Source organism: Andrographis paniculata, unplaced genomic scaffold (assembly GCF_009805555.1).
Source record: "Andrographis paniculata isolate CXL003 unplaced genomic scaffold, ASM980555v1 Contig12END, whole genome shotgun sequence".
Classification (NCBI taxonomy): domain Eukaryota; kingdom Viridiplantae; phylum Streptophyta; class Magnoliopsida; order Lamiales; family Acanthaceae; genus Andrographis; species Andrographis paniculata.
The window spans coordinates 4,726,933-4,743,793 of record NW_026137402.1 but is presented as its reverse complement, the minus strand read 5'-3'; the positions used below and the strand labels follow the sequence as shown (position 1 = coordinate 4,743,793).

The 16,861-nt window shown below is 24.6% G+C and overlaps 3 protein-coding genes across 3 annotated transcripts; 2 read left to right on the top strand and 1 right to left on the bottom strand.

The window, feature by feature from the left end:
• The first annotated feature begins 1,391 nt into the window (after window positions 1-1,391).
• Window positions 1,392-1,992, top strand: LOC127254624 (uncharacterized). The gene has a single exon (XM_051279840.1). The coding sequence runs from the start codon at window positions 1,623-1,625 to the stop codon at window positions 1,815-1,817; it is 195 nt and encodes a 64-aa protein (XP_051135797.1). The 5' UTR covers window positions 1,392-1,622; the 3' UTR covers window positions 1,818-1,992.
• Window positions 1,993-10,067: 8,075 nt separating this feature from the next.
• On the top strand, window positions 10,068-11,605 carry LOC127255162 (kirola-like). Its single transcript, XM_051280559.1, has 2 exons — window positions 10,068-10,360; window positions 11,081-11,605. The coding sequence occupies exons 1-2, from the start codon at window positions 10,174-10,176 to the stop codon at window positions 11,344-11,346; spliced, it is 453 nt and encodes a 150-aa protein (XP_051136516.1). The 5' UTR covers window positions 10,068-10,173; the 3' UTR covers window positions 11,347-11,605.
• A 1,801-nt stretch (window positions 11,606-13,406) lies between these two features.
• LOC127253023 (uncharacterized) lies at window positions 13,407-14,282 on the bottom strand. The gene has a single exon (XM_051277431.1). The coding sequence runs from the start codon at window positions 14,280-14,282 to the stop codon at window positions 13,407-13,409; it is 876 nt and encodes a 291-aa protein (XP_051133388.1).
• Between the last annotated feature and the right edge of the window lie 2,579 nt (window positions 14,283-16,861).

Here is a 16,861-nt window from a genome sequence, read left to right as displayed (position 1 = left end):
ATATCATGTTAATGGTCTACTCGGGATAGTAAAGTCTGGTCTGAATTGATATTCCTCCATAATAGATTTTTACAACCGAACTGAATAAACAAACTTCTTTCATACATTTATATTTTGTTAATATTATCTTGTTAATTGAAGTGATAATAACATACACATTGTATGCGCAATTTGCGAGTCTGTTTGAGATAAATAATTAAGAATGTATTAGTGTATAATAAAAATAATTATAGATTAAGATTAAGATAACTTATTACTATAATTAAAATTAAAAAAGATTATAAATTAAATTTTTTAAAATAAGATTAAAGTGTATAATTCTTTTCCAAAAAATGAAAGTGACAATAAGTGAGATGGAGAAAAATGGAAAGGTGAACATAAGAAGTGGGACGGAAGAAGTATTATTTATAAAATGATATCTATATTCATATATTTTATGTATATATAATTTTTAAAATATTTAAATATATATCCTAATTTTTTTTTTAATATATGTATTAATCCTTCCGTCGGCTAAATTTATCTTCATTTTTTATTGTTATCTAAATTTATTTCAGTTTTTTTTTTCTCAGTTAAAATATATTATTATTATTATTTTTTTATCTTAAAAAATTTCTTTTCCTTTTATGTTTATCTATTTTTTTTAAACTCGTATCTAATCAAATATTATTTTTCTTATCTTAAAAGGATTTTTTTCCTTTTATGTCTATTTAATTTTTTTAAAACTCATATCCGATCAAATAAAAAATATATATATATATATGTATTTTTGTGACATGGTGCATACTTTTATTAAAATGATACTAACTAAAAAAATATTAAACCTGTTAATATATGAGAACAAAATTATACCATTGCCTTAACTAAACAAGAATCATTAATAAAGTCCTATTAAATATAATATTAATACTTTAGTCCCATGTACTTGTACTGACTACTGATGTTATAACTACAAATTTATTGTAGTAATAAATATGATTCCTATTTTCCTTCATCCATATCCCAAACAGAGAATACATTATTATTATTATTATTATTATAAAAATACTATATTCTAAAATACAATTTTATTATAAAATAATAAAAAAAAGAAAATAGTTTGACGAAGTGCAGTAAATTTATTTCTTTATTTATTTATAATAATATTCCAAAAACCATATATAGGCTTGACAAGTCTACTCCGGCCCCAAACTTATGGCCAACCATCCACACCACGCTAGTATTGGCAGCCCTGTAACCACGTGGTCCAGATGAATACAGACCGTTGATATAGTTAACTATAAATAAATTAACGGCTGAGATGTGTTTTGTGTCCGTACTCCACTCCAGGACCCGTAGTAGGTCAGGTCAGTCTCCCATCTTCCTATCATAAATACCGCACCAATGCCAAAATCTCTCTCTCTCTCTCTCTCTCTACATTTCCCCAATCTTCCCTTCCAAAATTTTCACGCTCTGCAATTTTTCCACAGCCTCCATGTCCGAGGCTCAGCTACTCCTCCATTTAGCGCTTCACCTGCAATCTAGCTAAACCGAATTCCTCAAATTCAGTTACGCACAGGTAAAAGTAATCGAGCGTATATATATACGTAAATATAGGTATATAGATATATATATATATATATATGGCGATTCAGCTGGAGAATTTGGTGCAATCGATCAAATCGAAGGTCAGGTCGTTGAAGAAATCGAAGAAACCGTACGTGAAGATGGATAAGAGTGCGAGCGTTAAGGTTGAGATCCGCAGCCGGAAGGCGAAGCAACTAATCGCGAAGACTCTGAAAGCGGCGGATCGTCCTGGCAAGAAAAATCTCTCCTAACTTTTAATCTACTCTCTATTCTCCTCTCTGTGTAGGTATGTGAATGAAAGAATTACTGAATGAATGAATCTGCCGATTCTGTGTTGCTCATCCAATCCTTCTCTCTCTATGAGTGTTTTGAGATTTGATTTGAAAGCAAAATGGAATTACAGTGTCGGTTTTGGATTTACCTTTTGATCTTCTTCTTCCGTTGCCGATTAACTTTTTGTGTTTTTGGATTGAAGTAGTACTGACTAGCTAGTAGCTTCCTCTCTAGTTTATATTATTAATTCATTATTTTTTATTTTAGAATATGATAATTTGATTAAATTGAATATAAAAAAATAAAAATGTTTTTGTAAAACGTATAAGAAAAAGTAAAATGTTTGTTTATTTAATGCGCACATTAAATGAATTTGCCCCTCCTAAGAAGCGTATCGGTTTCATCTTAATTACTACTAACTATAATTCTAATTTCAATTGGGCATTGCTTCAAGGCTCTACGTGTTTAGGGGGTGGTCCAACACCGGCTGTGATTTTATGGTTTTTGGAAATAATGAAAGGGTAAATTGAAATAAAAATATATGTTTACACAATAATTTTGGAGATTTGTCACTATTTCTTTTTTTTTTTTTTTTTTTCCTAAGGATGTGTTTGTTTGGGGGATTGGATTGGATTTTCACTTCTAATTTCATTTTTTCTTCCAAATCAAATACTTATTTTTTATATTATACTAAAAAATCAATTTTATATTCAAAACATCACATCAACATCTATTTATTTATTTTTAAAATTTTAAAATTCTAAAATTTTTAAACACTCTTGCCAGAATGGAGTGAGAATTAATATGAAATTAAAAATTAAATGTGTAAATAGTTTTGATACTTTATAAATAAAAGTAAAGATACTTCTTCCGATTTCAAATATTGTGCAATATTTTTTTTTATGTCTTAAATCTCAGTCATTCATCCAATTGTGTCCGTGTAAAAAATGAATAAAAATAAAAAATTTTATTTTTTTAGTGTAAATAAAAAATAGAAGAACTGATTTTTTTTTATTAAAAATAAAATAAGAATAAATTAAGATAAAAAAAATAAAAAAATTAGAATGACATAAGTAATAACAAATAAACATTTTTTTTTCTTTTATCATATAATTTAATTTTTAAATTATCCTACTTAATATTATTCATCGTGGTTATAAAAAAAAAATATATATATATTTTTTTTAGCAAACAAACAAAAAAAAACAGAGATTGATGTTCAAAGAGAGAGTTAACTAAAAATATTGCTAGACACAAATCTTTTAAGTTGTGAAAGTATAAAAATAGTAAAAAATTAATATTTAATGTTATATTTTTATAAAAAATAAAAAAATAAATAATGTCAAATTTTCGAAAAAAAATCAAAAAATCAAAAAATTTAATTAAACCTAGCCAAATGCTTAGTTGTAAGGTTTTGAAGAGAAACTACATGGTAATAGTTCCAAATCCAATCCAAATGAACCAAATCCAATTCAAACAGTCTGGAAAGTTCTACACTTCTCTATATACTTGTCTATTTATGTGTTTTTTCTCTCCATTTCATTAGTAATATTACTATACCCAGCCCGGTCCAATCCCTTCCAGCCCGGTCCAGCTTATTCCGACAGAGTCAAAACAGTAATTAACAAATTACTACTCCACGGTTATCATACGTACAAAAATTTACCGGGAATATAATTAATAAATAATTAAAATTATAATATAATAAAAATACTTATAAATTAAAATAAAAAATTAATTAATTTAATTAAAATTTAAAAACTATAAATCATAAAATTTAAAATACAATTAAATTAAATATATTTTTTAAATGACATAAGAAGCATAACGAATGTAAATAAAATATATAACGTTAGTTATGAGACAAATGGTGAAAGCATAATTATTTTTTTTACTTTTATTTCTAAAATAATCTTAACGTTCTTTTTTTTTTATTATTTATTATTTTTACTTTTTTATTTTGATTTCAACTTCTTTCGTTCAATTCTTATTATTTTCTATAAAAACATATGCATTACAACAAAACTATTCAATTAAGTATTAAATATCGGGCTTTGTTTGGTCATTGATTAAATTTTAACTTAAATACTACATCCGTTCGATTCAAGAGTCTTATTATTTTTTGTGTATTAATATTTGAATATTAATTATTATATTAAAACATATTATAAATTTTTAAAAAATTACAAAAATATTTTTATTAGTGTCTTATAATGCTAATAGAAGAACATTTGTTAAAAAAAAAAAAAAAAAAAACTATACAAATATAAAGATATTTTTAATATTAAGTAAAATGACGGCAAAAAGTAAATATGATCCTTAGAGGCGGACGAAAGGAGTGGTATTTTTGTTGTTGCAAAAATCTATTCATGCTGGCCCAACGGATTTAGATCTATAAAAAAAACAAAGTTAATTGGATCCTTCAACTTTTTCAAAAAAGGATTCATATTTTGTCTCACAATAAAATCTGATACACAACTGGTTCAAAATGGAACTATTACAATAAACGATTTTATATTTAATTACTTCGATAAAAATCTATTGCAATTGGACTGATCCAAATGCAGAATAATGAAATAAAATACTCTCTTCGTCCACTTACAATCTATACATTTATTTTTGGCACGGTATTTAAAAAATAATAGTATTTTAATTATAGTGTGTAGTTAAAAATGGTGTAATGATATTTTTGCATAATTTTTTCTATATTTTCTCTAGATTTTTACAGTTTTATTTAATTAAAGCAAAATTACTCATAACTAAAATCTCTTTATACTTTAAATTGCATGATACCCTATTATTCTTTAAAACACATTGCATGAACTCCACTACCTGAAACCTTTTATGTGTGATGAGAAAATAATTTTCTATCTATATGTTTTGGGTTTATACAATATTTTTTAAAGTGTAAATGGAGTATTATGCAATTTTTTAAAATATAACGAGGATTTACGCCGAGTTTCGAAACTACAGAATAGTTTCATGCAATATTTTTTAAAATATAAGGGAACGCCATACAATTTTTTAAAGAAAATGAGAATTTACCCTGAGTTTCGAAATCATAGTGGAGTTATGGTCAATTTTGCCTTTAATTAATTCCAACTTCGTTCTTGTTTTACTAGCTTTATTTTGTCTTCTTTTTACATTAATTTTTTTACATCGCAAGATAGTCCGGATCCATTTTTAAGGAGGTTGTGAACCCTTTGAACAAACTACTTCATGCATGGTTTTCCAATTAAGCCATCGGTCGCGATTTTTTAAAGTTTGAATGTAAAATTGATTCTTAATATAATATAAAAAAATAAAAAATAAATATTTGATTTAATATTTGAGCAAAAAAAATTTGTATGAATGGGATAATTTTTCCAAAATCTTTCAAACAGACGCCCCTGAAAAGTGACTTAATTGGGCTTGCCATATTGAGCTTTCCGGAGCTGGTTAGATTATACTCCGTGGGCCAGATCTATATTAAAATTTTTATTGGGATACAATTTTAATATAGTATTTTAAAATAAAAATAATAAATATTTTTTAACAATAGTATAAATTGAATAATAAAGATTTTGGTTCAAAACTAAAAAACAAACAAACCCTAACTAAAAAACAAACAAACTAGTTTGTTTGGGGGTTTAAATTTTAATTTGATATTTAAATAGTAAAAATTTAAAATTTGAATAGTTGTATAATACGATATAAATAAATATTAATGTTATCTATTTTGAAATTAAAAATTTGATATAGTCTCACACACAATATATGATATAGTCTCACAAAACAACACATGTTTTTAATAAGAATTTGTGTTATTTTTGTATTTTATGGATATTGATATTATTATAGCTCGCAATATAATAAAATTCAACATAATAATAATAGGATAACTAAAACTTATTAGTCTCATTTTTGTTGTTGTCTAAGACCTTAGCGTAAGATCTGGGCTGTTTTCCTCTCGACTTTACAAAATAATTATTTCATTAAATATTTTATTTTTTTGAAAAAATATTTCTATTTTATATTACATTATTATTTTTATACCAAAAGTCAATAGCAAAAATATTATTATATTACTTTTAGTTACTCACTGTAATAAAAATATTATTATTTTTAAATTTTATATAAAAAGTAAATATTTATTTTGTAGTCGAACAAAAGAAATGCTAAAATATTATAAAAAAAATGACCTACGATAGATTTGTGACCGTAAGAATGTCATTTGATCTTGGTAGCTGCGTATTTTTTTTAATATTAATAACAAATTTAATATTATTTTATTATATAACTAAAAATATTTTAAAAAGTTAGGGTTTGCTTTTCCAGATCTTAGGTTTCTATTAGTGTGATTTTGCATTTCTCGAAAAAAATATTTCTTTCGTCTCTAACAAATTATTTATTTTTTTATTTTGGTATATTTCAGAATAAAATATTTTTTTAAATAAATATATTATTTAATTAACATTAAAAATATCATTACAATTTACAATATATTATACAAATACTCTATATATACAAAACTAGTAAAATTACTTTTATTCTTTTAACTTTATTGTTGCTACACATCAATATAATACTAATATTCATAAAATTTAAATTTTGCACAAAAAACGTTTGAATACTTAATTTATAGGAGGAAGGAAATACATTTTTTTCATATCACAGAACATCTACATTATTTTAATTCTAAATTCAAATCAATTTTTTTCTTTCAATTCATCAAAAGAAATATATCTTTTACTAATTTTATATAATAATAAATTAATCTAAATATAAATTATTTTATTATGTAACTATATAATTCATTAAAATAATATAATTATTGTACTCCCTCCGTCCCACATATTATGTCCACATTGCCATTTCTGTCTATCCCACATTTCATGTCACTTTTCTTTTTTGGAAAATAATTACACATTTTAATCTCATTTTAAACTTTTTAATTTATTTTATTAATTTTAATTAAACTAATTAGTTATCTTAATTTTAATTTATAATTATTTATATTATAAAATAATTATTATCACTAATATATTTTTAATTATATACTAATTATATCCTTTTTAAAAAATACCGTTTCTACAGTCTAATAGATACTAATATATAGAAAGGAAAGAGTAGTATATAATAATATGATTGCACAAAAAAGTAAACACTCACATTTACGAATACTAGTCCCCTATTTATAATATTCAATATTTTATTATTATTATATTTATTTTCAACCGTTAGATGGTTCCATCTCAATCCAATCCAAGTCATATCTGTAAATTATTATTATTAATATCATTAAAAATACAGAAAGTAATATATTGTCTACTGTCCTATCGTATAATTATAAATGTCTGACAAAATCATTGAAGGTTACATACTTGGTGTGTTGTGCGTGTTCCTTATTTATATATAGTGTGTGCATGATGTAAAATTATTTTGATCGGACACGAATTTTAATAAAAATAGATAATAATATAATATGTATTTTGTATAAATAGAGTAAAATAAGAGTGTGTTTGTTTGGGGGATTAGTTTTAATTTTTACTGTTTATCTCATTTTTTTTTCAAAAAATATCAAATCAAACACACATTTTTTATTTTTTATATTATACTAAAAATCAATTTTACATTCAAAACATCACATCAATACCTATTTATATCACATCATACAACTATTTAAATTTAAAATTTTTACTATTTAAATCCCAACTCAAAATTCAAACCCTCAAACAAACATACCTTAAATGATATGTTTTTTTAGGAAAAAACAGAAAAAAAAGTTGGATGATAAAAAAAAAAGGAATAAATTTGAATGGTTGAAAAAATACTATATATTTTATAATAAAATTATTATTAAAATATTTAAAAATAAAAATTAAATGTAATAAAACTTAAATATTGAAATTTCATCCAATTATTTTTTAATAATATAATTTTTGATAAATTTTATTAAAAAAATATACTATTTTCGTTCTATTTAAATTATCTCATTTTGTTTAGGCACAAACTTTTAGGAATGATGTAATTAGTAAGTAACTAAAAATTGTATTAGTAAAAATAATTATATATTAAAATTAAAATTATCAAATAATTTAATTTTAAAAAATTAAATTAAGAATGTTAAAATGTTATTAAAGTGTATAATTATATTTTTATAAAAGAAAACGACAAATTAGATGGACGAACAAAAATTGAAAGAATTGACAAATTAAGTAGAATCGAAGAAGTAATATATAAACATAATCATACACTAGAGACCCCATATTTCACCATAATTTGTTGAATTTATTTATTTTTTAATTTTGATCCGTCTCATTTATTTATTTATTTTTTAAATATATAATTTAATTATATTTTAAATTTAACAATTTATAATTTTTTAGTTTTAGTAAATTAACTAGTTATTTTAATTTAATTTATAAATATTTTTAATTAATATAGTAATTATACCACTCCTTGAAATCCAGCATCGAGAATATACCATATGAAATTGGTCGGACGAAAAAAATATAATATATTAAAACTTTTATTAACTCACAAAAAATTCACCAGGTAAGGAAAAGAACGCAAATGGACTGTAAAAATTCAATACAAAATATTATTTTTTACATTGTCGATATGATTCATCGAATTTAATATAAAAAATGCATGTATCCAAAATCATAAAACAAACACACCATAATATTTTCAATAATTGAATTGAAAAATAAATCCCAATATACAAACTCCTATATTTTTAAGAAATTATTTCTAAGTTTCATGAAAAATATGGGGTTGTATGGTCTTGATTTCAAAAGCAAAATTTTATTATTCAATTCATTGATTTTTAATAAAAAAGTATATTAGATTATTTCATAAAATATCACATAAAAGAATATTTAAATGAAAAATTAAAAAGAAAACTCAATTATAAATTAAAACCAAACAAATTCATTGGGATGTTCATTTTGTATTTTTTGGATGAATTAGTTTTTTTATATTAGGGAAGGAGAATTGTGTTGGTAGATAATATAATAAATAATATTTTATGTTAAATTTTTAACTTAAGTGAGTTGATAAAATATATATTATGTGAAAATATATATTATAATTATTTTAATACTATTCTTTTCATCTCACTTAATTTATTTATTTATTTTTATTTCTGTCGTCATATATAATTTGTTATTTCATTTTTTAGAAATATAATTATACACTTTAATCACATTTTAAATTTCCTAATTTATATATTTCTATTTTAATTAAACTCTTTAGTTATCTTAATCTTAATTTATAATTATTTTTATTAAATTATAATTATTTTTTTACTAATATATATATTTTTAATTATTTACTAATTATACAATACCTAAAACTCTGTGATTAAGTAAAATGAGACAATTTAAGGAGGACGAAAAAAGTAACATTTATATGAATCGTTCATTAAAAAAAATGCTAAATGAACAAATTCATTTTTTACGCGACTTAGATTTGTTTTCAAATCAAAATTTGTACTATTCATTTGGTATGATTTTTTTGTCAAACCTTTTTTATTTTTTATTTATTTATTTTTTAATTTCAAAATATTATTTAAATTAAAAATTAAATCTAAATTCAAACCTAACAAGTTTATGTTAGTGTTACATATTAACTAATTTTCTCATACATCACATCATTGCTTAAGTACTATTTTAATTAAACATACAAGAGGCATTTTTATAAACATATTAATATATTTAAATAAAATTTATTCAAATCAATGTAAAATTATAAATTAATTGGCTATGTTACGATTTCAACTTTTTTTTTTTTTCTTTTAAACTTAAAATACTCACTAATTAAATTTAAATTTCTCACCTTTGTATAATAATTTGAATAAAACCCTATATATATATATATATATATATCTTCATACTTAATATTTTTCAACTGATTAATTTCCTCAAAGTAAACCAACAGTAGTTATGTCACACAGCTCTATTGATCTAATTAATTTTTTGTTATCACTAATAAGGACTCATTCCAAAACTATGCCAGCCAACTGCTAATTGATTCTATCAAATTAATAGCATCCAATAAATAAATAAATAAATAAAATCGAGCTGTATCTCAGATAACATTGTCACGACCTATATTATTATCAATAATTGAGTTTATGATATGACCAAATTATTTTTTTTTATTATTATTACATAAAATAAATAGGGCAATTATTGAGAAGGAGAAGGTGCATCTGGTTTCTATATAAATCATGGATTGGGAGGTTCTTTAACTCATCAATTCAGCAATATATACTTTGTATTTATCTGTTTAATATTATATATATTGTTGGTTGAAATTAATTATAAAAAATAAAAAAAGAAAAGATAAATGGGTCTGAAAGGGAAGCTGGTTGCAGAAAAAGAGATCAGATGCCATGGCGATATCTTCCATGAACTGTTCAGAAACAAGCCACATGAAATTTCCGATATTGCCCCTGATCACATTCATAGCTGCGATGTACACGAGGGAGAATTTGGGACCGTTGGATCTGTTCTGTTCTGGGAGTACACTCACGGTACGTACATATATATATATATATACCCGCTCCATCCCGTCTTACCTATTGTGTCAATTTTTTTTAATTTTCGTATGTCTTATTTATTATGTTCTTTTATTTTATTTTTTTTAAACAATTATATATTTTATAATTTTATTTTAAAATTTTTAAGTTATATATATTTTTTAATTTTGATTATACTAACTAGTTATTTTAATATTAATCTAAGGTTATTTTTATTATATGATAGATCTAAGGTTATTTAATATTAATCTAAAGTTATAATTATTTACTAATTATAGATCTTTTAAATTTTCGTATCTATGGTAAAGAGGACACGGTAGCCGAGACATAGGGAGTATTATCTTTTAATACTAACTCCGTCCTCACATATGACACATTGTTTTTTTATCTCATAAAAGATAATTTTTTTAAGTAAATTTATTATATTTAACCATAGTTAAGAAATATAAATCAATTTAATTAAATTTTAATTATAAATAAATATATTTATTTGTATTATATAAAATTTTATTATTTATAAAATGACTGTGATATTGCATATATGTTTTATTGAGATATAATTTTAAAAATATTTAAAACATCAATAACATGGTGTGTCTAACCAAAAGGACTTACTTTTGCTGGGATGGACGGAAGGAGTAATTAATAATTTAATTTCGTCGATCGATCGTTGAATCTTGGTGTTGTGTGAAAATAAATAAATGAAATATATAGATGGGAAGAAAGAGAGCATGAAAGTGGTGATCCAAGAAATCGACGAGGAGAAGAAGCTGGTGAAGTTCAAGGTAGACGAGGGAGACATTCTGGGGAAGTACAAGGAGTTCACTTCCTGCATTCATGTCGACACCAACGGGGATGATCATGTCGTCACTTGGACCGTACAGTACGAGAAGGTAAGTGAAGACGTTGCCGACCCCATTTCCTATTTGGAACTCGCAATTAATATCACCAATGACATCGAAGCCCACCACACCACCTGATATGACGATGTCATGATCGATGGATCGAATTTGAATTTAAATTTGAATTTGGATTTGAATTTGGATGCGTGTAAGAATAAGTCGTAAGTGAAACCTTCTATTCTTATATATCGATCGCCCTTCTAAATCAAACGGCGAGATATCGTGTGTATGTAAGTGTGTCGGATAATATATATATATATATATAAAATATCCGTATTGGTTCCAAGTTATGTTGTGAGTTTGTGTAATAAAAGTGTGATTTTAGTTCATATGGCTGTCTTTTATTTTGTTGGCAAACTTTCATTGTCTTTTTTTTTTTATTATTATTATTTTATATATATATATTTTTTTTTATTGATGAATTTATGAAAATGCACATACAATTCAAATTAAATTTTTTTCATTCTAATATTATTATCTATTTATATGTTACAAAAATAATATTTTTAAAATAAATATATCACATATTGATTGTTTCACACAAGAAATAGAATACGTAAGTCTTTTCTTTTTCAGCTATAAATAAGGTTAATCTTTAGTTTTTAATAACAATGATATGGTAGAAGGATGTACCACAAAAATAATATTGTAGAATTTTAGGGTGTGGTTGTTTTTGTAAAATTTGGTTTTAATTTTACTATTCTAAAAAAGTTTTCTCCAAAATATAGCAAACTAAATATTTATTTATTTATTTATATTACACTAAAATTTATTTTTACATTCATAATATCAACTCAATATATCTTTATATTACATCAAACAACTATTTCAATATAAAATTTTATTATTCAAAACCAAAACTCTACGACCAAACACACCCTTATTGTTTTTGCTTTGTTTTGTTTTGTTTTTGTTTTTTTTTTTTTTTATAGATATATGGGACCTACCTGTAAAATTTCAATTAATTTATTTTTATTTTTAATATTATTCTATACTTTTATATAATAAAATTATTATTTGAAAAATAAATTTGTTACGTGATAATTTTTCCATTAAAAAACAGGTTAGGTCTATTACTAAGGTTTATTTTTTAAGTTTAATCACACACAAAAAAATATACAATATCATTTTAAATAATTACAGTTCTTTTATTTTTTATGTAAATTATCTTTATAAATATATAATTTATATATTTAAGTTTATACTACTTTCTAATTTTTGATTAGTTGACGGATTTATGAGACCCCATATAATTCATTTTTTTTTTAATAATATCCTCCATCCGTCCCAAAACAATAAAGAATTAAAAAATAATACTCCCTTCATCCCCCATTGGAAGGATGACATTTGTTTTTTGCACGTAAATTTTTGAATATTAGCATTATATTAGATTGTAGTAAAAATGACAATAATACCCTATTAGTATGGTGTAATATAAAAGTAATGACTTTTGTGTAATATATTGTAAGTTGAAAGGATATTTATTATGTTAAGTAGGTAGTACAATTACTAAATTAGAAAATTGTAACATTGTTTTGGTATGGACGAAAATGAAAAATGGTAACATTTCAATAGGACGGAAGAAGTAGTATTATTGTGAAAAAATTGAGATAATTTTGTAAAAAAGTAAGGAGTTAGTTACAAAAAAATTAGAAATGAAACTATAATTTTATGACGACGAAAATAACAAAAATGATACTATTGTTTTGAGTGAGAGAGTGATATATATTAAAAAATTAATATTCTAAACATAAATTTATTATTGTTAAATATTGTTTATCCCGTGTAGAAAATTGAATGTGCTAGGGTGTGTTTGATTGTTATTTCAAACCGATTATCTAACACTATTCCTACTATAGGATTCCCAATAAAAACATATATATATATATTTTATAAAATATCACGTCAAATGATAAAAATAGTATTTAAACAACAATAAAAGAATTGAATTATTAAAATACATGAAAAAAAAAAGTAAACTATACAATTCATTATTTCCATAAAAAATCTTCTTTACACATCATCTGTATCAATTGAAGAAAAAGATGAACATTACTCCAAACATAAAATCAATTTTATTTGCAGAAATCTGAATATGAAAAAAAAAAAAATAAATAAAAAATGATCAAAATGATGTATCATACTTGAAGAAATCCTCCTGTCTCTATGTGCTTATTCTCATTTCCTTCGTTCTCTGCCTCGATAATTTTCTCCTCGTCGTCGTCTTCATCATCGTCGCCGTCTTCTTCTTCCACGCCATCATCGAATTCATTGCTAGAGACAAACCGAAGCCTCAGGCGACCGTTGTCGCGGCAGGCGTGTAAGAATTCTTGTGTAAGAATCCTAACTTCTTTAAGGATAAATCGACCTTCGCGACGATACGGCTTGAAGCACACCCAAGGCTTGCCATGGCTGCCAATGCAAGAAATGGGAGGTGGGAATGATGTTTCTTGATGTGTTCTTGATCTTCTAAGAGGATTTCTTACACCATAATTTCTTGTCTCCTCTTCATCTTGTCTATCCTTGCTCTTATCATTACATACATTGTTGTTGTCGTTGTCGCCGTTGTAGATTAAATCCTCGACAGCGTCGAAGCTCTCGAATCCGAGCCCTTCGGTGCATAGAGAGAGCCTGTCAGAATTCATGGAGGGGAAACTTTGTAGCCTCCCATGTTGTCCTGCCGCGATCTGCCCCTCGTCGTCGTCGTCGTTGAGGTTGTCTCGGGATTGAGGGAAGGGAGAGGACATTGATGAGGACGACGACGATGATGAGTTTTTCGAAGATGACAACGACAATGTCAATGACAATGACAATGATGATGGAGGAGGAGGTGCATCACCATCAGCATTGGTACCTTTAAAATGCAATTTTTCGAATAATTCGGAAAACGGCGACGAGGACGACGAATCGATCGATTTGATGTGGTTCCATGGGGAGATGGGTTCAAGAAGGGTTGGATTTTCAGGCTGCAATGGCTTCTCAAAAATGTGTTCTAAGCTGCCACAGGCTGCCATGCATGGATTGAATGAATGTTGTTTTTTGAGGTTAATGAGGGAATAGGAAGAAAGACATGAAGGCTTGTCTATGAGGTCTCAATTTAAGGTTGTGTGGATGAATATCTTCACTAAATAATGATGATAATAATAGTTTTAATAGTTTAAAAAAATTGTAGAAAAAATATAGGAACTAAAAGGGTTATGTTGGCTATGGGGGTGCTGATAAAGTGATAAAAATGTGACAAATGTGCACTATTTAGATGGGGAGATGCTGTTTTATTGGGATGCCTTTGAATTTTTAGTGGTTGGTTGTAAAGACAAATGTAATTTAGCCCTCACAAGTTATGACATAATAAAAATTATGGGTGTGTTTCTTCAAATCTGTTCGGGGAAATTTGGCTTTGAGTTTGATTTTTATTTTTATTTGAATTTTAAAATATGTTTAAATTTTTGTGTTTTTTTTTTATGTGTAAGTTTGGTTTGAGTTTGAAGAATTTTAATATATATTGATTTGATGAATAGTGAATATAATGATATAAGTATGTATTAAATTTAATTAATAAAAAATTAATAGTGGTATGATTTGATTATTAATTTATATTATATTCAACATAAATATTTTTAAATTTTTATTTATTTGTATTATAGAAAATTTTATCATCTACACAAAATAACATATACATTGTATACATTTTTTTAACCTATAATTATTGTAAATATTAAATAAATAAAATAATTTAATTGTATATATGTTTTAAATTTAAAAAAAATCGTGCAGCTTTTGTTGCTAGCTGCAGCGGTTTGCAGAGCTGCCTAGTTTGTCGTCCAAATCACTATGCATGGTTGGTTATGATGCTAGCATAGTCTCCAGTCACATATTATAATGATATATACAATATATAATTGTTCTTAAAATACTTCATCCGTTCTGTTGGAAAGGTGATATTTGATTTTTGCACATAAATTTTTAAATATTAGTATTATATTGGATTGTAGTAAAAAAAAGACAAAAATACCCTATTAGTACGATGTAATATAAAAGTAATGATATTTGTGTAATATATTGTAAGTTGAGAGGGTATTTATTATGTTAAGTAGGTAGTACAATTATTAAATTAGAAAATAATAACTTAAAAAATGGTAATCTTTCAATAGAGAGGGAAGGGGTAATATATATTAAGTATGTTATAATTATATATACAGACACATTATATATATATATTATTACTTTTGGGTGACGGATCCGGCGGGGTTAGGCAAACATAGGGCTGAGGATCCCATACCGTTTATTTATTTTTTATTAGATATTTTAATATCACTTTCACATGAAGTAGTGCTATCTTCACCATACTAAAACACCCCAAAATTTTTATAACCCATCAAATCTAGTTTAGATCAAATATACTTTTAGTACTATTTTCATTAATTTGTCTATCCAACTAAATAACATATATATATATATATATTTTTCTATTTTCGTAATAATAATCATACATTAATAGTAAAATATATTTAATTTTTATTATTTCAATATAAAAATTTTGTCAATTTTGATCCCAATATAATTATATTTCATCTTTTTTTATCCCACCATCAATAAATCAACAGAAAATAATGACGTGGACTTAACGGAGTCGAGCTAGCGGGTGACCTGGAATGAACACGGCCGTGTACCATAAAACACGTCCATAAACATACCCGTCAGCATTCGCCAGTTACCATCCACGGCCGTGTTAAAGAACTACGGTCATGTTCCCTGGCCGTGTGTATAAAACGAACACAACCGTGTGTATAATTCTCGCTTCAAAAAACTTAAGCATAACATCAAAGCTCTATTTTCGTATAGAATATTATATTAAAATTATATTTTCTGTCTTTAAAATAAAATTTTTAATATTATTTATATTATATCAAATATTTGTTTTCTATTCAAATTTTAAATTATTTTGAAATAAACTATCCAAAATCCTGAAATGCTTTATAACATATTTTTACACATAAGACTTTTATTTATTTATACCACATTATTCTATTTTGAATAGTGGATCACACTTTTGGAACTCTTCTCGTAATAGAGCGACACCAAAGGTGTGTTTGATTTGTTTTGCATTTGTATTTTATGTTTGAATTTATTATTATTATTTTTTAATAATAGAAACATAAGGTGTGTTGCGTGAGTAAATAATACTCCCTCCGTCCCACATTCGAGATCTGGGTCACTGTAGACACGAGAATTTAGAATAAGTATAATTAGTAAATAATTAAGAATGTATTAGTGAAAATAATTATGCTAAAATATAAATAATTATAGATTAAGATTAAGATAACTAATTGGTTTAATTAAAAAAAAATTAAAAGGTTTAAAATAAGATTAAAGTGTATAATTATTTTAAAAAAAAAAAAAAAAAAAGACATGAATGTGGAACGGACATAGTATTTTTTAGAATGAAACACAGAACTAAATACATGATCAAAATTTTGTTTTGTTTTTTTGTTATTATTACTTTTATTTTATTATTATTAATATTTAATAATACTTTTTTCAAAAATAGACAGCCTTAGTCAATTATAATGAAAAGTTAGTGCTAAGAATGTTG